The sequence below is a fragment of the Aspergillus wentii genome (assembly GCF_001890725.1).
Source record: "Aspergillus wentii DTO 134E9 unplaced genomic scaffold ASPWEscaffold_6, whole genome shotgun sequence".
Classification (NCBI taxonomy): domain Eukaryota; kingdom Fungi; phylum Ascomycota; class Eurotiomycetes; order Eurotiales; family Aspergillaceae; genus Aspergillus; species Aspergillus wentii.
In genome coordinates, this window is record NW_024467837.1 from 974,239 (window position 1) to 994,517 (window position 20,279).

General features: G+C 47.2%; 7 protein-coding genes across 7 annotated transcripts; 5 read left to right on the forward strand and 2 right to left on the reverse strand.

Moving 5' to 3' along the window:
- Positions 1-131: 131 nt before the first annotated feature.
- On the forward strand, positions 132-2,469 carry ASPWEDRAFT_43027 (questin oxidase family protein). Its single transcript, XM_040835933.1, has 6 exons — positions 132-717; positions 787-1,089; positions 1,146-1,499; positions 1,570-1,980; positions 2,043-2,210; positions 2,263-2,469. The coding sequence occupies exons 1-5, from the start codon at positions 567-569 to the stop codon at positions 2,138-2,140; spliced, it is 1,317 nt and encodes a 438-aa protein (XP_040686665.1). The 5' UTR covers positions 132-566; the 3' UTR covers positions 2,141-2,210; positions 2,263-2,469.
- Positions 2,470-2,611: 142 nt separating this feature from the next.
- On the forward strand, positions 2,612-4,114 carry ASPWEDRAFT_115517 (uncharacterized protein; the record flags this gene model as incomplete). Its single annotated transcript, XM_040828587.1, has 1 exon — positions 2,612-4,114. One exon carries the CDS (start codon positions 2,612-2,614, stop codon positions 4,112-4,114), a length of 1,503 nt encoding a protein of 500 aa, XP_040686666.1.
- A 344-nt stretch (positions 4,115-4,458) lies between these two features.
- ASPWEDRAFT_116128 (glutamine-dependent NAD(+) synthetase) lies at positions 4,459-7,455 on the reverse strand (the record flags this gene model as incomplete). The annotated part of the gene is made up of 13 exons (XM_040828636.1): positions 4,459-4,568; positions 4,628-5,045; positions 5,127-5,169; positions 5,292-5,630; positions 5,706-6,118; positions 6,171-6,335; positions 6,390-6,481; positions 6,539-6,564; positions 6,621-6,810; positions 6,911-6,969; positions 7,031-7,181; positions 7,241-7,359; positions 7,427-7,455. 13 exons carry the CDS (start codon positions 7,453-7,455, stop codon positions 4,459-4,461), a joined length of 2,154 nt encoding a protein of 717 aa, XP_040686667.1.
- Positions 7,456-8,139: 684 nt separating this feature from the next.
- ASPWEDRAFT_174419 (NAD(+) diphosphatase) lies at positions 8,140-9,506 on the forward strand (the record flags this gene model as incomplete). Its single annotated transcript, XM_040831223.1, has 3 exons — positions 8,140-8,236; positions 8,295-8,741; positions 8,800-9,506. The coding sequence occupies 3 exons, from the start codon at positions 8,140-8,142 to the stop codon at positions 9,504-9,506; spliced, it is 1,251 nt and encodes a 416-aa protein (XP_040686668.1).
- A 309-nt stretch (positions 9,507-9,815) lies between these two features.
- On the reverse strand, positions 9,816-14,029 carry ASPWEDRAFT_70605 (uncharacterized protein; the record flags this gene model as incomplete). Its single annotated transcript, XM_040839139.1, has 2 exons — positions 13,540-14,029; positions 9,816-13,484 (listed from the first exon to the last, which is right to left on the reverse strand). The coding sequence occupies exons 1-2, from the start codon at positions 13,927-13,929 to the stop codon at positions 9,816-9,818; spliced, it is 4,059 nt and encodes a 1,352-aa protein (XP_040686669.1). The 5' UTR covers positions 13,930-14,029.
- A 361-nt stretch (positions 14,030-14,390) lies between these two features.
- ASPWEDRAFT_43033 (putative flavin dependent monooxygenase) lies at positions 14,391-16,143 on the forward strand. The gene is made up of 2 exons (XM_040835934.1): positions 14,391-14,552; positions 14,606-16,143. The coding sequence occupies exons 1-2, from the start codon at positions 14,482-14,484 to the stop codon at positions 15,981-15,983; spliced, it is 1,449 nt and encodes a 482-aa protein (XP_040686670.1). The 5' UTR covers positions 14,391-14,481; the 3' UTR covers positions 15,984-16,143.
- A 273-nt stretch (positions 16,144-16,416) lies between these two features.
- On the forward strand, positions 16,417-20,144 carry ASPWEDRAFT_174422 (uncharacterized protein; the record flags this gene model as incomplete). Its single annotated transcript, XM_040831224.1, has 4 exons — positions 16,417-16,665; positions 16,746-17,514; positions 17,568-19,132; positions 19,200-20,144. 4 exons carry the CDS (start codon positions 16,417-16,419, stop codon positions 20,142-20,144), a joined length of 3,528 nt encoding a protein of 1,175 aa, XP_040686671.1.
- Between the last annotated feature and the right edge of the window lie 135 nt (positions 20,145-20,279).

Sequence of the window (20,279 nt, forward strand, 5' to 3'; positions counted from 1 at the left end):
CAATTTAATGGTAGCCAGCAATAAAAAAGAACCCAGAACAATAACCTCGTATAACCTCGTATTTAAGCGAATAGGTACCTCGTGCGATCTCAAACCTGTCAGCATGACGAGCTTACAAAGCACCCCCTCTTTGCTACACAATGTGACAATAATGACCTCAATCTGCCGATAAGCATAAAAAGACGATCATCGCAGCCTAGTAGTAGCCTAGGAGCTAGTTTAGTCAAAGCCTGGAGCTTGAATTATTAATACCCCATCTTTGATTTAACCCCATTTCTATCATAGTGACACAGTGGCACATCCCCCGCGTTACCTTACGTATATATATGCCTTTGCCGGTATCCTCATCGTCATCGCTGATTCAAAGAAGAGTTATCATAAATATCAATAATACTCGGGCATTTCCATCAAGATATTTTCAGATCCTATCTCGTGGTCTGGGCTGTTGTTGTACTGGTGATTTGCGGAGTTCGTCGCCTGTACGTTTTAGGCCTGCGACGAGATATATTGTGCCGTCATCGACCAAGGCTCGATTGTTTTCTTCTTCTACTGCTGCACCCGACAAAATGGCCACAACACGGAAGATTCAACTGTCCACTTCTGACGCGGGGATATATAATACTGGGGTAAGAGCAGATGCTGCGCAGGCAGCGAGTGAGGTTTTACAGGAAGATCTCGAAAAGCATCATACCATTTTCAACGACCAGGGGTTCCATAGTGCGTATCAATCGGCCTATTCTTATTCTGTTTGGTTTGGTTTTCAATTGTGACTAACCCTCTTTGCAGACCATATCGTTCATCACATATTAACAATCTATTCCCTTGGTGCGTCGCCAGAGGATATCAGGGCCGCGTATGACCAGAACAAAACCTACCAGAGACCCAACCCCCCGGTGAATGAGAATGTAGTCCAGTCATTGGGTGATAAAACCGAGTTTAAAAATTATTTCGGCCAGCCAGAGCATTACCACGATTTTCTGGCTTATTTTCAACAGGAAATTGACAAGAAAGGCGTGAATGCCGTTCTTGATGAGTATTTGTTTTCGGGGGATGAGTGTGCAGAGGCTATGTTTGTCAGGTTGTTTTCCGGTACGTGCGAGGGAAATGTATCCCGTATAAATGTTTCATATATTCTGACAAGACAGGTCTCCTCCATCCTTGGATTCACCTCGGATTTGGGATTGAATTCAGTCAGCCAGCTATTGTTGCCGAGGCTCTGGCGGAAACGGCAATCCATAATGACTGGATAGGGTCAATGTTTCTTTGGCCCGCTGAAAAGGTCGCGGGAGGAACTGAAGAAAAGGGAAAGAAGCCACTGGCGCATATTCTCCAAGAAATGCACGCAGATAAGAAGCTGATCGAGTCTACCCATTACGGCGATGGGATGAGAACTGGGGTCCTGAAACGGGCCCCAGATGAGTTGGCTAAGTACGCGGCAGTGTATACTGTGTCTGAGGACCAGTTGGAAGAGAGGCTAGCGGAATTAACTAACACGATTGGTAAGATGGTTCCCTTATTTATTCTGGTATAATCCAGGCGAATGCTGATTGAACTGTGAATTATCTTAAGTCGCTTATACCGCTGCTGCACAACGTCCCCAGAAAGAAGTCAAGTTCGACTTTTTTCTTATCCATGGCGTCAATTCGTCCATCTTCTTCGAAAAGATCTTCTCTCTTCCATCCCTGGATATGCGCTCCAAATGTCGTCTCCTGGAGTGGATGGGACGCATGATCCTTTTCATATACACAATGTGTGGTTTGCCTGATCCATTCCTCAACGAAGTAAAGGAGTACCGGACACCAAGAGACTGGAGTACTGTTATTACTGCTAGTGTTGTACATCCCCGGGAAGATGGACACCTGTCCAAGCTGGTCAGAGCAGTGGCACACGGCGAAAGAATATGTCGCCCTTTCGACGATAAAGGCAAGGAACAAGGGTTCTTAATATCCGGTGATGATTGGCTAAAGATAGGAAATATGGGTAAGGCTCATTGGACAAGTCTGATTTTGTCGTTAGAGCAGTGTAACTGATGCGTCTACTAGCTATCGATTCGGTCAGTGATGAGGAGCGCCCTTTGTGGGTTCGCTTGGCAGGTTTTAAGCAAGCATGGGATCAATTTGCAGATCGATCTCGTCTTTGAAGAGATCATTGTCATTCTAGAGCATATAATAGTTAGTGACGAAGAGAATCATTCATGGGAAATTGCTATGGTGGGTCTGAAGTCGCGATCCAATAATGTGGCTAATGTCATTACCCCAACAGACTAGCTAAACTCCGTAGTAAGGAAAGTGACCGTGAAAAAGTGGTGGATAGACAGCAAACGTGGCAATAGATAACACACGTGAATATGCAAAGAAGATGCCTGTAACAGATAAAAGAAGATGAAGAATCAAAGATCTTCGGAAAGCAAAAGAAAACACAGCATGAAGAGCGTTTGCAGCGTTTGCAGCGTCACGTGGTGATTGCGATCCGAGTGGGGCGATCCCCAACAGCTTCAAGGCGAATGCCATCATCATTTTCGTCTTTCAAAACTCAGCCAACAACAGCTTCATTTAATTTCATACTTATCCCTGCATCTACTGGCCAGTACACGAAGCTCTACACTTACAACATGGCGGGCGAGGACGACTCAAAACCAAACCAGACTACTAACAATCATAACTCGCAGCGCGGTCCAGAGGACGATAACCCGTTCGTTGCTTTCCGTCGTTATGCCGATGAGCAGATATCCTCGATGCTTCAGTCCGTAATGGGGCTCCCATCGATGGCAAGCCCCCCATCAAGTAGCCACTGGGATGTTTTTGCGAACGATCACAGATTTAATGACCCCAATACTCGCCAGAGGCAAAACGGTGACGGCAGCGAGGGAGAATATCCGACGGGCTCGGGAGCCGGAGATCAGACACAGGGCTCCACATCCAACAACGACAAGCCTTCATCAACATCCTCACGATCTCGATGGTCGGAATTCGAAAGCCCATGGCACACTCACCACCATCATTATGGATGGCATCATAACAGTGGCCCTATCGATTTATTTGGTCTCGATTCGTTTTTCAACAGGTCCTGGTTCGATGACCACTTGCCCTCGGCGTTTCGTCTCTTTCATCCGCATCACCTTCTGTTCCCTGATATGTGGGACGAAGAGATGCCAGGCTGGCCGGTGACATACCTCATGTTCAGTCCTTACTCGCCTCTTCAATTGGAGCGCAACCGTGGCCATCATAACCGAGGGGTATTCTCTTCTATTATGTCCTCTCTGAGCGCTTCCGATCGGGACTCCAGTCAAGATCCAGCCGAACCTCAGTGGCGCGAGGCTTTCGAAGACCTTTTACGGCTTGAGAATGGAAAGCCCATGCTCGATCGTGAGCCTGCAGCGGCGAGCAGGAAGGAGACTCCAAAGGGCTGGCTAGAGGGCTTGGTGAAAAGAGGTAGTTTGGGGGATCAATGGAAGCTGAATCCCGTGGCAGATGAGAATTCTAGCATAATGAATGGCCGAATGGCGTTCGGAAAATCTGATGACCGAGAGAGTTCTCGTGACGTTAAAGAACCAAAGGATATTGCAGATGTGGAATCTACCGCGGATGAGAAAGATCTCGGTGCCATGACAGAGTTGGATATGTATGAACGCTTCCTTCAAGACGTTGAATCCCGTGAGCGTGAATTCTCTAGGGAATTCTCCGCGAGCCCCATGTTACGTTTTCTCCTCGAAGACCGACAACGCTACAAGGATGAATTAGCCGAATACAAACGCAAAGGAACATCCGCAGAAGATGCAGACACAGAAAAATGGCTAGAGCTTGCGTCAGGTGGAAACAATAACTCTGTCTCAGAAGTAGCAGCGCAACAGACTGCATTGAACCCATCCTCATCTGAAGCCTCAGTGTCACAGCCTCAAGTGATCTCCACGAGAACGAGTACTGAGCGCATCCGGCTTGGTGATGGCTCTGTGAAGACCAGAACTGTACAAACAAAACGCTTTGCGGATGGTCGCGAGGAAAGCAACGAGTCAGTCGATGTCGTCAACCCGTCTCAGCAATCGTCAGATTCTGCCAATCAGGACGAACCAGCAAAGAATGGAGACAAAAGTGGTTGGTTTTGGAAGAATGAGTGATGCCATATATTATTGAATTTCTATTCTTTGATTTTCAACTGCTCGTTTAGCGTCATTATGTTATAGGCGTTTACTGTCTCTTCTAGCTTTGTGACCTTTGGATTTTCCATCCTCTCTACCTGTCTCTTATTCACCTGGGATTTTAGCTCGCTTGGAATCCCGGGGAATGGGTATTTTCTTCCTATTCCACCACAAAAATTGCCAATGCAGGCATTCTGGGCTGTCTTATCTTGCTGAAGACATCTACAAGAATAGTTTCATATGCAAATATCCGACGAAAATTGGACTTTGTTCTTGTCCTCAATAAGTTTGGTCTTTTGTTACCTCAAAGCGTAACTACTTTTTTAGTCTGCCTTGACACTCTTCTTCTGTGCTTTGCCAACAGTCCATCCCTTCGATTCCCAGAGTTTAACACTATCTTCCATCTTCTTGTATGCCCATGTAAAAGATGGGTCTAAGTAATGTAGGGTTAGTTCCACCTTGGACCAAGAAAGGGGACTAAGGGTAACTTACACAAGAACTGTCGAAGATCATGTCGATTATCTTCAGGCGAATACTGTTCAGCATGGTAGCTAGGTGTCAAAACGGTCATCTTGTGACGGTTGATAGAGTAGTTGTAGAAGAAGTGGCGAGTCTTTTCGTAAATCTCCCGAGGGCTGTATTCATTGCCCCATAGGTGAAGCAATTTCTCGTACATCGACCATGGTCCCAATTTAGCGACCTTGCGCAGATATCCGAATGTTGAAAGTTCCGCGTATGTCACGCCCATATCAGCTTCATCGGACTGGACATAGGTGGCTGTAATTGGCTCCAATTCGGCTGTTGGCGTGGCGCTCAAGAATTGCTCGAGAATCGGTAGGTTGAACGATTCACCGGCCCAGCCGATGAATTTCTTCAGGTCAACCTTACTGATAGAGCCGATAGGGTTCAACTAGGTTCGTGTTAGTTGGTGGCTAGCTTCGTATAGGCTATTTTCGTATAGGCTATTTTCGAAGTAGGTATTTATACTTACGTCTGCACTGCTGGCATCGTATTTGGTCAGGTAGCCACGCAAGCTAAGAAATTTAGTCAGTGTTAGAAGTGATCAAAGTTGGGTATCCAGGGTCTAAAATCACTCGCACATACCATTCTAAAAAACTGGTTAGTGGTGGGAATTGAAACATAGATGGATAATCACGTACCGTCTACATTAGATGATGCAAGCACAAGCAGGCCGCCCCCTCCAGGGCGTTGTCGAACTGTCGGGAGCAACGAAGCAAACAAGTATGAAAGAACCATTCTTAAACGAGCCTGCACATTCTGTAAGGCTTGGTTTTCTGCTCGACCACCGCCATGAACCTTGAACCGAGGCTGGAAATTAGTGATCACAGTGAAAAGGTTTGTGATCGCAGTGACAACGGTATCAAAGTTGAAGTCTACATGATAAGATCCAATGTCTCTGGCAAGGTTGGAAGCTCGGTCTCGGGTTTCCTTGCTGGAGTTTTGAGTACCCATGTAGCTAGTGTGGAATATACGACTGAAGAGATGTCAGCGAACGTTGACAGGAATCTCAGGACCACAACGGGACTGTTGCGTAGAGATAAAACCATACTTGCAAACTTCCTGACTGTTCGTAGGGAGCCAGGTCGAATCTTCTGGCTCCGCACAAAGTCTACGAACATCCTTGATCACCTGTTCATTTCCTTCCGAGACTGCCTTTATGACTTCTCTGCACATGGAATGCACAATAATGGATGTAGCGCAACTATCGATGCCGCCACTGAGAGGGATGAAGAACCCAGCAGCGCCACTTCGCCGAAGGTAATCCCAGAGCCAGCAAGCTGGACCAAGAGCAATTTCTTCTTCCGGGGCGTGATACCGCGGTGGCCTTGGCTCAGAAGGTTGAAGACTAGGTTCGGCGTCTTCATCCTGACGAGAAAGTCTGAAATCCAAGTCGAGGCGAACATATGGGGACTGCCTGCTCGCTTGCATACCGCGGCTTGCACTTGAGCGATAGGTTCGGACCTGGTAAATGTCAATACATAGTGCACATAGAAGTACAGATAGGGTAACAGACATCTTCAATATCAACAGTAGCTGTGACAACCTCTACATCGTTCAGAGAAAACTGGGAACCCTGGGCGACAATGTTGCCGTTCACAACAATCATTGCACAACCATCGTAGTACAGTCGATCTCCATCGCATCCTTGCTGGTTTGCATACAGATAGATTCCTCCACTCTATAAAAAGTAAGCAGCCTCCTATTCAGCACATAGTTGACATTGGGGTGTTACCAGTTTTGTTGCCTGTGTAATGAGGTTGACACGGGTGTCAAGCTTCTTGAGCTCATGGTGACTTCCTGATGAATTGGAAATGATTTCCACGCCTTTATAGTATAAGCAATGGTAAATCAATGAAATAAAAGCTTTAATGGAGAACTCACCAGCTAGACCGTATGGGATATGAGGGCTGAAAGGGGCTTGGTTAGCAAGCTTCCACTAGCTTTTCTGTCGTACGGACTGTACCCATTTGGAGTAAATAGTTCTTCACATGTCTCTAGACCTAAACAGGTATCCCGGGTGCTGATAACTGCATCTCCGAAAGGAACCTTGTACTGGCCAGTGATCTTTCCGACAATTTGTTCCAGGTAGTAATCCTCCACTTCTTGGGGACGTTGCCAGGGGGTAAAGTGTCTGAACTCTCGGTAGTTTCCGTCTATTCAAAAGGAAATAGTCAGCACTGATTCTCAATTGTAGGAAATCTTTCGTATCAATGGAATAAGTTAAAATAAGCCCAGGTGTAAGTCGGTACGAACCATTTGCAAGCCACATCTTGGGGCGAATCAAGATGATCTTCCGATTGAAAAAAATGACACTGAACGGTCAGACAATTAGATCATCGAAAAATGGAATGATTGGTGTTACAAGAAACTCACCGGCAGTTGTAGCGCACGTTCCTATGTCTCACGGGAGCTCCAACGTCAACTACGATGTCCTGGCAGTCTGGGTGATCAATGATGCGAGCCAGCATTTCCCACGAGTGCAGGAACGTGTCGCCCTCAAGGAACCCATCCAGGACGCCATATCCTAGCAGAATTGTTAATCCACCGTGGGCGATATGAACATCACAGGTTCCGTTTTTTTACCAGTAATCTCTAGCTCTGGACCAACGCGCAGGGTGGCCCCCGCTTCCTTAGCTTTGCGGACGCTCTCGATGATGCGGTTTGCATTCCCTTCAAAATCAAGTGCCCATTGATTAAGGGAGCTTGATTTACGGCGAGTCAGCATAGTCTCAAATAACAGTATGTGGCTGTGAATTATGAGTCACATACCATGTCGCAAGAGTGACTAGATGGCCCATTTTGATTGACAGGGTACGCTTCCACAGAACACAATTGAAGCCTTGCGGCTCTTGTAACAAACTATAGAAAGGAGCTAGTGGAATGAGAGGTCAGCGATGTGGAATTGACAAGCAATTAATCAATTGAAGCTGTGGGCAAGCTTGGATACGACAGGAACTTTGCCGACATGATGTAAATAGTATGTAACCAAATAAACAGATGACCGTGAATATAGAAAGAAACCTGATAAATCGCGATATAGGGTGGAACAACTTACCAAGCCGTCTATCTACCCCCAAACAATGCCTGGAGTGCCAGTCTGGATGTCGTGTTGGATCTCGACGATGATGAGAATCGGAGATGCGGGCGATGCAGGTCACGTGTGTGGGGAGCTCCCCTTGTGCCCCTCTGCTGTCACTGTATTACTGTATATTACAGAGAGTGCTAGGGGCAGGATGAGGAATTGCGGTCACGTTCTGTAACCCGACGCTCCCCGCGATTCTCAATCCTCGGGCAAGATGGCTGATTAATGGTTATCAAGAAGCACCCACTCTCTCTTCTTTCGCATTCGAATTCTTCCATCCTCTATTTGCCTTCTTTTGTTTTTAGATTCTCTTATAGAATTTATATTTTCTTTTATATAGATCTCGCATTTAGGTCTTTATATTTCGACAATCTCTGCTGTTGTACATATATCCTACGCCATGAGCACTATTCCCCAGATTCCCATGCCAGCGCATGTACAAGCCGAATCAATGTTGGCTAGAAAATTTGGCAAGGAAACAGTTAATTACTTCTCTAGTATGGATTCCATCGAATATACTATTGCTGGCTCTTTAATTGCTGAACAACAAGCCAGGCTCACCCTTGAACCGACTCTCTTTCCTCCGCTCCGAACACCCATTCCTTTCTGCTGCCCTCAAGCATCCCACCACACGCTTTGTGTTGTTGAATAATCTCGCACCGCTAACCAAGTCTCCGTCGGAATTGTATTATGCGCACTATGAGGAGGTTCGGAATCTTGTTCCCGAGGATATCTTTGACCAATCCGAAGAAGATATAATTAAGAACTACGACTCGCGGAAGCCGCATCCTCTTCTCATCTTCCTGGGCCTGGATGAAAGCCGTACCGAAGGTGCTTTGAACTGGAAGATCTACAATGGCACACCTTATTTCGCATTGGATGTGACACCAAAAGGATCTGATGAGCAGCAAGAAAATGCCAAGGGCGTTATCGGCGCCATGGAAGCCAAAGGCCTAAGCTTTTATCAATCGAGAGTTGTTATGACGTTCTCTGCGGATGAAGGTATGCATATGTTCTTTCTTTGTGACGATACCGATCACGATTACTTACATCCTCTCAGCTGCCATCTATGCGCAGTCTCGCGCCCTTGCAGACTGGAACACCCGTAACACTTTTTGTGGCACCTGCGGAAACAGAACGCTTTCTGTCAACTCGGGAACAAAACGTGCTTGTCCACCAACAGATGCCGCACGACTCGTAGAAGGAAAACCTACAGAGGGACCAGCTTGCAATACTCGTACTACCATTTCCAACCTTTCTTTCCCGCGTACCGATCCCACAATCATTGTCGCCGTTATTTCCACTGACGCCAAGCGTATCCTGCTTGGTCGTTCGAAACGTTTCCCACCGTGCTGGTACTCGACGCTTGCTGGATTCATCGAGCCTGCAGAGTCTGTTGAAGATGCCGTCCGAAGAGAAGTGTGGGAAGAGGCAGGAGTGACGCTTTCGCGCGTCGTCATCCACTCATCGCAGCCATGGCCCTACCCGGCAAACTTGATGATCGGGGCCATTGCTCAGGTCAGTGATCCCGCGCATGAAAAGATCAACCTGGAACATGATCCGGAGCTGGAGGATGCAAGATGGTTCGAGATTCACGAGGTCGAGGAGGCGCTGAGGGTTGGAGTCAGTCCCTTGGGCGAAAAACCTGGCCCTGACTACAAGGAAGGTGGCTTGAGGCTACCGCCGCCAACTGCCATTGCCAACCAGCTGATTAGAGCTGCTATCAGTGGAGAATTTTTGACGGGGGACAAAACTTCTAAGATGTAGATTTCGATAAACGCCTGTTTATGTCTTTTCTATATTCATATAGAGTAAATGCCAAGCACAAATTGCAGAAAGATGAGAAACTAGAAAATTTTGTCAGTAGACAAGCATCTTGAACAACAGGGAATATAATTGATGTTCAGCGGATGGTGGGAGAAAAAGTATATTTTCCGGGCCCCAATAACCCGACCCAAAGCACCACGCCAGAGAACGTTCTAAGCAATAAGAATATGTACAATATAAAGTAATGAAAGACACCGATACCCACGCCCATCAGTTATTGAATTCAGTCTCCATCAAGACCTAATTGACTCAAAGATGTGCATAGGCCGTTCCATCCCGAAGTTCATGTATACTTTCTTTATCGGACGGCGAGCCGACTTCGGCATACTTTCTCCCATCCCGAAGCTCGTGTATAGTTATTCTTCGATGAGACTTCCTGCGCCGTGAGCCTCGAGTAGATAGAGAAGACTCGCCACGGATATCACGCCATGATTCCATACTACCCGCGTCGCTAGGCTCAGCACTGCTGATAGGAGTCACTTCCCGGCTGGCTTTTTCTATTGACGCTTGGAGTTGGTGATCAGCAACCATGGCTGCTCCGTTCTCCAGGTACCACTGTCGTAAATCGGTAGCATAGGCAAGCTCCGCGCTGCCATATTCAACAGGCGGCCCCGTTAACCGAGCCTCATCCCCAGAGCCATCGAAGACAGCCCAAGCACTGGTATCATCACTAACAAGCATCATTGAGTGGTTGAAGCTTTTGACCTTGAAGTTGCGCAACAAAATAGCATCCCCTTCTGTCAAGGAAGGAAGAACTGTCCTGTAAGGCCGAAGAATCTGGACGGTAACCATAGTTCCAGCCAGAGAAGGATCGGTAAGCTGAACAGTCAATACGTAATCTTTATTTCCCGAGGAAGCTTGGATTATTGAAGACGTTTCACACACAATCGAAATGGTATCGACCAATGTATTGAAATGATCAATAAGAGTTGCGAGCGGGGAGAAATAGGACAATTTGCTGCGTAGACCGGGATAATGTCGATCTGGCTCTGCAAAGTGTTGGCGGGTATCTTCAACCCCATCGGGAGAATGATCACGAGCTGTGTGCTCCTTAGGTCCCTTTTCATCATAATGCGTTGAGATCTGGTCATTTTCTTGCACATGGTTGCCTTGATGTTCATTCCGACCCTCAAGCGAAACGAGGACGAGGGAATCGGTCTCTTCAATTGAAGATATGCCGTCCTCTGTAGGTGCAGCAGATTTATTAACCACCTGAGCTTGAGGTGATAACCGGTCCCCAGCGTGCGAATTCAATGGTTGTGATGCTTCTTGTGTTTGCTGAGGTGTGAGGGGTGACTCGTTCGTAGGGAGATCTGTATTAGTTTGTTTTCCAGCCTCAACCTCCTGCGAAGTATCTGGGGTTATCAATTGAAAGTCACGATGTGAAATTTCCGAAGATTCGAAAACAGTAACGGTGGAGCTTTGCAATCGGGGTGAGGCAGCATCGTCAAGAAACAAGGCATCATCAACTTCTTGTCTCGGCCGCGGATAATTTTGTGTGTCCTCTTCTCTGACTTCGGGCTGATGGCTAGGGCCTCCCTGTTCTTGGTTGGCGTCTGGTTGGTCCTCTGCGCTTTCTTCGGGTTGATGTAGACTGGGATCTATCGCCATTTCCATACTCTGGGGAGCAGATTCCGTGTCCATGTAGTTTTGTTGGATAGACTCGACGATAGAATCTTCGCGAATATTTAGTCCCGGGTCGTGTAAGTCCTGTACCTCATTGTCGTTGCCGGCTTTCAATCCTTCATCGAGACCAGGATTTGGTACTGCATCACTCTTCAACGGTGTCATGTGAATATCGACCCTATCGTCTTCAACATTTTCAGATCGTGTTTGCTCTCGCTCGGTCGGCTCGTGCCCAGCGTCTTTGGTCTTAACTGGTTCATCCCAAACGGGTTCATCCCCAACTGGTTCCTCCTCAGCCTGTTCCTCTTCAACGATAGACCAATCTTCAACCTCGGACTCAGAGCCGCTTTCTTCAGATGCCGAGTCTTCGTCTGTTGAAGACTCAGATAATTCCACCTTTTGTAAATCGGTAATCTCTTTTTTTGCCTGTCTTGACGGGTTTGCCTGGGTATTAGAGTAAGGTTCGTCTTCACTATCACTGTCCAGTACAATGATTTCTGGATGCGTATTTTGCTGTTTCTGCTGATGCCCCTGTTCTTCGACTTCATCCGATTCATATTCGGATTCAATATAGTCACCTTGCTCGTCATGACAAACATCTTCGGCCTCCTCTTCATCGTAAATTTCTTCATCCACCGTTTCTTCATCCACGTTTTCTTCATCTTCGACGTAATAGCCATGTTCTCCGTCTGTGTCATCGCCGCTTTCCATCGGCGATTGCGCATCGGTGATTGTGGTGAGACCTTCCATGGCAACATTCTGTTTCTCTGGGATCTCTTCTATGATCCCGTCGGAGTCATCTTCGATGAATTCTGCTTGACTGGGCTGACACGGCCCCTTTGAGATGAAGTCATGATCGGTGGTTTTCTCTCTCGCTTCGTCCTCTGACTCATTCCCTTCTTCCTCTCCATCTTCTCCATCCTCTTCTTCGTCCTCATCGCTAGTCTCATCGCCGTCTTCTTCATCCTCTTCATCCTCTTCATCCTCATCTTCATCATACTCGTCTTCATCGTCCTCAGACAGCTCCTCCCTCTGTTGAAGACTCTCTTCCGTAAAGCCATTCTTCTTTTGAGATTCACCGCCATCCGCTTGTATACCCCGCTCTTCCATTTCTTCCACTTCTATAACATCGTTACCCAGGTGGTTTACACCATCTTCCATCTGAAAATCTGCCTCGGAAACATGCATTGCGGGCTTGTCCTTCTTACCCTCCACAGCTGATTCATTATTACCCACGGGTTGTACTTCTGCTGCTAGCTTAGGGCCAGCAGTTCTAGGTATGAGGGTGGAGCTAGACGCTTCAGAGTTGGTGTTGATTGTTGGCTTTTTAGAAACTGCCTCAAGTGAAGGGACCGCCTGGTCTGTTCGCTCACTATCTATGACAGAATTTTCGGCTGCCCGTATTTGTGAGGTTCCCGGTTGCACTTCAGAGCTATTGCTCGGCTCAAGTCCCTCTACCTCTGTCGGCACCTCTGCCGGGAAGGGCCGATTAACCTGAGGCTGTGAAGTGGGAATAGAAGTGAAATAGCCATGCGGACTATTCGACGTCGAAACAAGTGGGGAAGGAACGGGAAGTCCGGGGGACGGGACTGGATGTAATCGTGGAGTGTCTGTTGGAAGATGAAAGGGATCATTGAAAACTCCTTGGCTGGTGGTTCGATGGCGTAGGAGTTCAGGAACTTGGAATTCACCAGCGTCAAATGCCTTTGCGCTGGGTTTCGCAGCCCGCTCCATGCCATGAGGTGCTTTGAAAGTGTGTGGTGTATCATGACTCAATGGAACAGAGGTATTCTCAGGCTCCACGGAGCCTGAAATGTCTCCTCCTTCTAAGGTTGGGCCTGCGATATCGGGAGTTTCTAGACGCTCCTTGTTGTTTTCCGTCTGGTCTTCCTCGTGAACCTCTGGCTCAGGGCTTTCCTCTTCATCGAATATCCGGGTCCAATCCATCGCGTCTGCCCTTTCGCTGGAACTTTCAGGCTCATCGATTACACGCCAGTCGCTGTTCTGCATGCTGAATCTAGGCTTCTTTCTACCCTTGCCAGGGACAAAGCCATCTTCCTCAGCGAACGGTTCGAGCGCCGTCTTCGCTGTACCGCCAAATGAGGCGCGCGACCGTTGTATAAAAGCCGGTGAGCCCCAGCTTCCCAAGCTAGGGACAGGACCAATTTCTTCATGGCGAGTTTGGGAAGCACTCGGTGTAGCCGGTGGCGCGGTCTTTTCCTCGGTGGTCGGCAGCGGCGAGGCAGGGCGATCAATTTTCACGGTTGATAGGTGTTTCGAAGCTCGTAAGACCTACAGTCCAATATAGTTAGTAGGTAAATCACAGATATAGCTGAATGTAATATACCTCAAGGGACACATGATCGTCGAGGTGCACATCCCAACCAACGAATCTCCCAGGTGTTTGAGTTGCAGCTTCATTGTTCACCAATCTCGATCCAGCCAAGCTAAGATAAACCTCATCTCCAATTCCGACCTGCGACTTTGCAACATTTTCTGCAACTGCCCCATGGAAAATCACTTTCACCTGCCCGTTGGAGCGTCGCAGGCGGAAGTCTGGCTCAGCTAACAAAAGGCTGATAGATTTTGTTGACGACGAATAAGGCCATATTAGTGTCACAGTCGCATGGACAGAGCTTTCAAGTAGGCGTTCAGTTGTCGGGGAAATTTGCGCGATGGGGATCAAGGTCGAACGCAGGTGTTCTGTGGAAATTTGAGGTTGGTCGCTGGAGTCCATTACTGCGGCCGCTGATTGATGCGCGGTTTCCACATTTCTTTGATCACAGGTGCTGCATTTTTTATCTTGAAAGGATGATAAACAAGCTATTAAACCATTTGAATTTGCGGTGGTGGGTTAGGGTGCAGTGTTGGGAGGGTTTGTGTGTTGGGGATCGAAGGACGCGGTGAATGCGACATCCTTGGGTTGTTTGATGATGGTTTGCTCGACTTGCATCATGAAGTGGTAATAGGGGGTAATATTACCTGTATTCTATGCATTCACCAAGATAACTATTGTATTACCATGTAATCCGCGGTATTCTGGCTCCAACAACCTAAGTATTAGCAGAAATGCTTGATTTTGGATTTAAAATGAGAATAACACAATCATTGACTATACAAAAGCATTGACAAAGCACGATATGCTTACCTTTGTCCCCTCTGCGGAGAAGCACGCGATCTCCCTTGTTATTGCACCCAGTCTTGGCATCTCTTGAACATCATCCAGGATCCTCCATCATTTTAACATCCCAACTTCCTAATAACCAGTTCCATTTTTATCTCTATACAAATGACGGTGGTACAGCAGGTCCGCCGGATTGCCGTTATTGGCGCTGGGCCATCTGGCCTTTCTGCAGTCAAGTATGGGAACCATTAACTATACTTGCCTTTACCCCTCACTTACCACAGCATAGGTATCTTCTGGCGGAGAAATGCTTTGACAGAATCGACGTCTTCGAGAAACGAAGCTCAGTTGGAGGGATATGGAACTACAGCCCTGGCATCTTTAAGGAAGGTGTGCCGACTCCTGTGCCACAACTGAGCCCGAACGTGCCACTCGAGGAGCCTTCATGGTCTGAGGGGGGGAGAGATGCGACGTTCATTTCGCCTATCTACAAAGCCTTGGATACCAACATCCCAAAGGAATTAATGCGATATTCCGATAAACATTTTCCATCTGAAGCGCAGGTCTTGCCCAACCATACCACGGTCCAGAGATATCTAGAAGAATATGCAGAGGATGTGAAAGACCTCATTCAATTGGAGACCCAAGTTCTCGACGTGAAGCAAAATAACTCTGCTGTGGGCAGTTGGAACGTGGAAACGAAGAATCTACGAACTGGAGAGACAACGACACACCCTTATGATGCCGTGGTTGTCTCCAGCGGACATTTTGACGTTCCTTATGTGCCAGATGTTCCTGGTATAAGTGAATGGGATCAGACCTATCCTGGGCACATTTCCCATTCCAAGTGTTTTGACTCGCCGGAATCCTTTAGGGGTAAGAAGGTGCTAGTTGTGGGAAGCTCTGCGTCTGGAATTGACATTGGCGCTCAGATCAACACAGTAAGCAAAGGGAAATTGCTGGTTTCGCAGCGAACAGAATCCTACCTGGGACCTGTTTCCCCGGACAAGATATGCTTCCCTGAGATAGTGGAATATCTACCACCGACTAGTCATCAACGAGCTGTCCGATTTGCAGATGGCAGGGTAGAGGAAGAAATCGATGCCATTGTTTACTGCACTGGCTATTTTTACTCGTTCCCCTTCCTATCGTCGCTTGATCCGCCCATCATCACGAATGGCCGCAGAACGTTGAATGTTTATCAACATCTCTTTTACATATACAATCCGACTTTGGTATTTCCAGCCTTGAACCAGAGAATCATTCCATTCCCGATATCTGAGAATCAAGCGGCTGTCTTCGCCCGTGTCTGGTCTGGCCGCCTTACTCTTCCGTCCCAAGATAAAATGAAAGCCTGGGAGGATGCGAATGTGGCTGAAAAGGGAGATGGGACATCATACCACGTCCTGCACTATCCACAGGATGCTGACTATATGAATCTACTCTATGAATGGGCAGCCGAGGCTATAAAACGCCCCGGCCTTGGCAATGACGGAATTGGAAAACAAGGTAATCTTTGGGGAGAGAAGGAGAGATGGTTAAGAGCGATCTTCCCGGAAATTCGAAAAACATTTGTGGGGAAGGGTGAAGAACGAAGAACAATCAAAAGCCTCGAGCAGCTTGGTTACAATTTCAATGAATGGAAAAAAGCCCAGACGGACAACTGATAAACGGGGAGTATATATAGACAAGATTCAACAAGCACTTGCATATATAGACTGAAGAACATGCATGTAGTATATCAAACAAGCTATAGTAAATGATGAAATAGATTCCTTTCATTTATCATCGCCTTGAAGACTGCAAATACAATATAGTGGAGTCGGTCAACTGATAAGCCAGAGTTTATCACGTGTCGGCGATCACCCGTAGCTCATTCCCCCCCAACTTGCCATACTCTCTCCTCACATCATTCACAACTCACTCCACCTTAGACAAACAGCATTATTATAGGCCATTCACGCTGCTTTGTTTGTATTTCAAACAAAGACCCCCTACCTAAGAACTGATCTCATTCACAATTATCTTTCCTTTTCTCTGACGTGCTCTACTTTTGTTCATCATGGGTTACCGCATCTCCGCTCGCAGTCAACGCGCATGATGATGCGGCGTAAGCGCAATATATCCTCATCTGTCTCTATACATCAACCCGCAGACGAATCCAGGAGGAAAATCTTGAAACAGCACTACGTTATTGAATCGAGCGAGGAAGACGAAACCGAAAACGAAGACGACGACGGAGAGGAAAGTAGTGAGATTGGCGAAGACGAATACCTTATTAACTGCATCCTCGACGAGTCAGAAAACCAGTATTTCATTGACTGGCAAGGTCCCTGGTCACCAACTTGGGTAAGTTTACGATCATGAAATGTCCCCATATGGCGTTTCTTTGAACTTCAAAATATGGTGGAATCTAACATGCGCTCCAGGAACCAAAGGAAAACGCAAACGACCTAGCGGTTCAAGTCTGGGAGGAGAAGAAGAAGAATAGGGAAAAGGAAGTTCAGGAAAGCAGTGAACCGATTGAACCTCTGTCGCCAATACCATCACCACCTGGATCCCATACCACCACTCCTAATCTCGACCAAGCGGAATGCGAAACGGAACCACGTCATTCAGATAGACGATCACCCTCCCCTCTCTTTGTTCCTTTCGAAGCTGTTTCCGAGTCGCCGATAGACGAAGAGGGAAACGAGACCCTAATATCGGGATTCGGGGAAGTAGTCTCCAGTTTACCGCACTCCGGCACTTCATCTTATCCCGGAATTGCTTCACCCGCCGCGCAGCAGTCAAAAATCACTATTGCTTTTGAACACGTCCCAGCGACACCAATACCATCCGAATTCAAACTACCTGACGAATCGGAAAACCGTCAATTAACAGATAGCTCTCGAACGGCCCCTCCTGTCCCAGCCGCAAGTTACTTTCATAAGCCAGGCAGCCCACCAATATACCCTGAGACGCCCAACGGAAACCAAACTTCCAGGCCGATTGAAAAAGAAATCTCTCAAATTCAACAATTCCCTCGAAAGGAAGTGAAAGATCGAAGTGGAGTGGTGGATGAAATAGCCGAGACTCCGTCCGGTCCTCCGAGCGCTCCTGTTAGCCAAAGCACAAGTCTTATGCCTGGACTCCAGCAACTAAATTCGGGCTTCAGTAGTCTAATATCACACCTCAATTCGCCTGGTTGTTCTTCAGGTTGTTGTTTCAACATAATTTATGTCCTATTTGTGCTGACTTTCAAATTTTAGAATCCTTTTCTATCCATACAAGCATCACAGTCCGCCACACAGGTCAAATACGAGAATCAGTTGTTGCAGGATCGCAGAGCTCATCAAATCTCGACCCTGGAATCTCGAACCACCGATCACCGCCCATAACGCCTAAATACTCAGCGAGCCAGGTCACTATTTCCACGATGGATGAAAAACCTCTAAAGAAAGAAGGCCAGTCTTCGGCAGACACAAAATATAGCCACGTGGAAGGTTCTACTCCGAGGGAAAAATTACGAAATGCCTGGGCCCAGCTGCGCGCCAACTCAGCCACAAGAACTCTGCAAAACGTTGATGCTAGCGCAACTCCATCTTCTGCAGGAGATATTGAGCCTTCCACAGCACCGGCAGCCATACCTGAATCAGCAGAACCACTCAGTGTTAGGGTTGATAAAGAGCCTGCTCACTCTATGGCTCAAATTCATCCTGCTACTACACAGCCAGAGTCCCTCGAGCCGCTAAAAGAAATTGACCACAGTCAGCATCCTTCCGTACACACAATCCAACCAAGCGAATTGACAGTTAGCCAGCTCGAAGAAGCACCCCCCGGCTCAGTTCAACTTGGCCCATCGGAGTTTGCCATTCCGCTTCCGATGGATTCTCGAGTTAAAGATGACTATGACCGAGTCCTGAAAGAAGAATCGCGATATATCCAGGAATTCATAAATAATACGAGTCCTGATTCAGAATTCACTCAGCAGGAGTTTCTTGTGACAAAAATGCATAGGACCTTAGAACAACTCAGCAATGTTACAACCCATCCGGACCTCAATGTCGCTGAGCATATAAAAGACTCTGGGTCGGACTTGGAAAAGGAAGCAGCTTGGGCTGAGTATTCAAGTGCAAAGTTCTTATTTTTAGGTTATCTCATACAGATTGCTCACAGCCATGATCTCCATCTGGTGGTCATGGTTCATGGGGAAAAGACCCAAAAAGTTGTTGAGCATTACTTATTAGGCAAGGGTCTTACATACACCCAGCCACGTCATGAAATGGGAAGTGGTATCAATGCCAACTTAGAAGTGTCTATGGCTAAAGGGTCATTGAGCTTCGGGATACAATCAACACACAGCGATGGCGTCTTTAGAACATACAAGTCGCCATCGGCAGTTATTGCTTTGGATGCGTCATTTAACGCAAAAAGCCCTTCAGTAGAGCATATGCGAACCACGTTTGCTCGAAATGGCCATCTACTTCCTGTGATTCGGCTTCTTGTATCCAATACAAGTGAACATGTTGAATGTTGCTTTCCCAATCTTCCTACTCTCCAACGCCTCCGGTTGCTGGTTCAGTATACCGTACGCCTTCGTGAAATGGTCGGTGATCTTCAAGATGATGCTCTTGGCGTGCACGAAGACGCAGAAGAGGTTCTATCATGCCTCATTTCTGATAATTTTCATTCTCACTGGCCGCTGCCTCTTATCGAGCCTCTGCAGGTAGTTGCTCCAGATGAACTAGAAACTACCTCTTTCCTCCAAAACCAGCTCGATTTGAATTCTGAACAGACGCCTTTGTCGAACACCGCGGCTCAAAAACGAGCATTTGTAAGACACCCCCCTCCAATGATCTATCATCAATACTTTATGATTGCGATTAACATTGAAATAACAGGTCGACGACACTGACGAACAATTCTCCAAGCGACAGCGGATGGACACATCCCAGCTAGCCAGTCAATTTACAGAATCATCTAAGTTTCCAAGCCAAACTTTAGACAGTGGCCTCCAAATGCTAGAGAGAAACATCGTGCAAATGAGGAGTTCACATGCAGCTGAGATCGACAAGCTCCAAAAAGCTTTGAACTATGCTCTATCTCGTCTTCAAGAAAAGGAGAAAGCACTGGAATCACTCCAGCATCGCTATGAAAGTCGAACCAAAGAAACCCACAAGATCCGGCAAGAGCGGGATGACTTTTCCCAATCTAAGCTTGCCTCGGAACAAAGGGTGGAGAGACAGAAGGAAGAAATCACAAAACTGAAGGATGACCGCACGCAATTGAGGCATGACCTTGAGAGTGCGAGAGAGTCATTGAAGAACGGTGGGGGAACTGCAGCGGAGTTAGAGTCTGCACAAGAAGAAATCCGTCGTTTAACTAAAGAGAATAGTGGGTTGCGGCAAAAGGCGGAATATGAAAAGAATCAAGGTGAATACACTCGCGAGCAGTATCAAACCGCTTCCAACGTGGCTTCTCAATCTGGAAACGAGATCCGTCAGCTCAGAGCAGAAAATGAAGCTCTGAATCGCAAAGTTGCTGGTGATTCCTGTCGGTTAAAGGAGCTCAACATGCAAAGCGACGGAGCTCGACATCTTTCCCGGGTTGCTGAGCTGGAAGCCACACTTGCATCTCGAGATGATCTATTACGCAAGAAGGAGGATGAATTGCGAGAAATCCGCAAAAATCGCCCATCTACTCGTTCGACAAGTACCCAGCCTAGAAGTCCTAAATTGACCTCGGCCTCAAGTCGTCCAACAAGTCCTGGCATTAATAATGGTAACGGTTTAAACCATTCCGGGCGAGGTAGTGGACTGAGATTCATGTCTGGTATGTCACTTTGAACGCCGATATGTACGTCGGATATCGTCAACAATTATTGGGGATATAAGACAAGTCATTTATCCATCTTTCAGTTTCACTGGAATGAACCCTTTTCTCATTTACTAGGCGCTTGCATGTTTGGAGATTTTACGTTC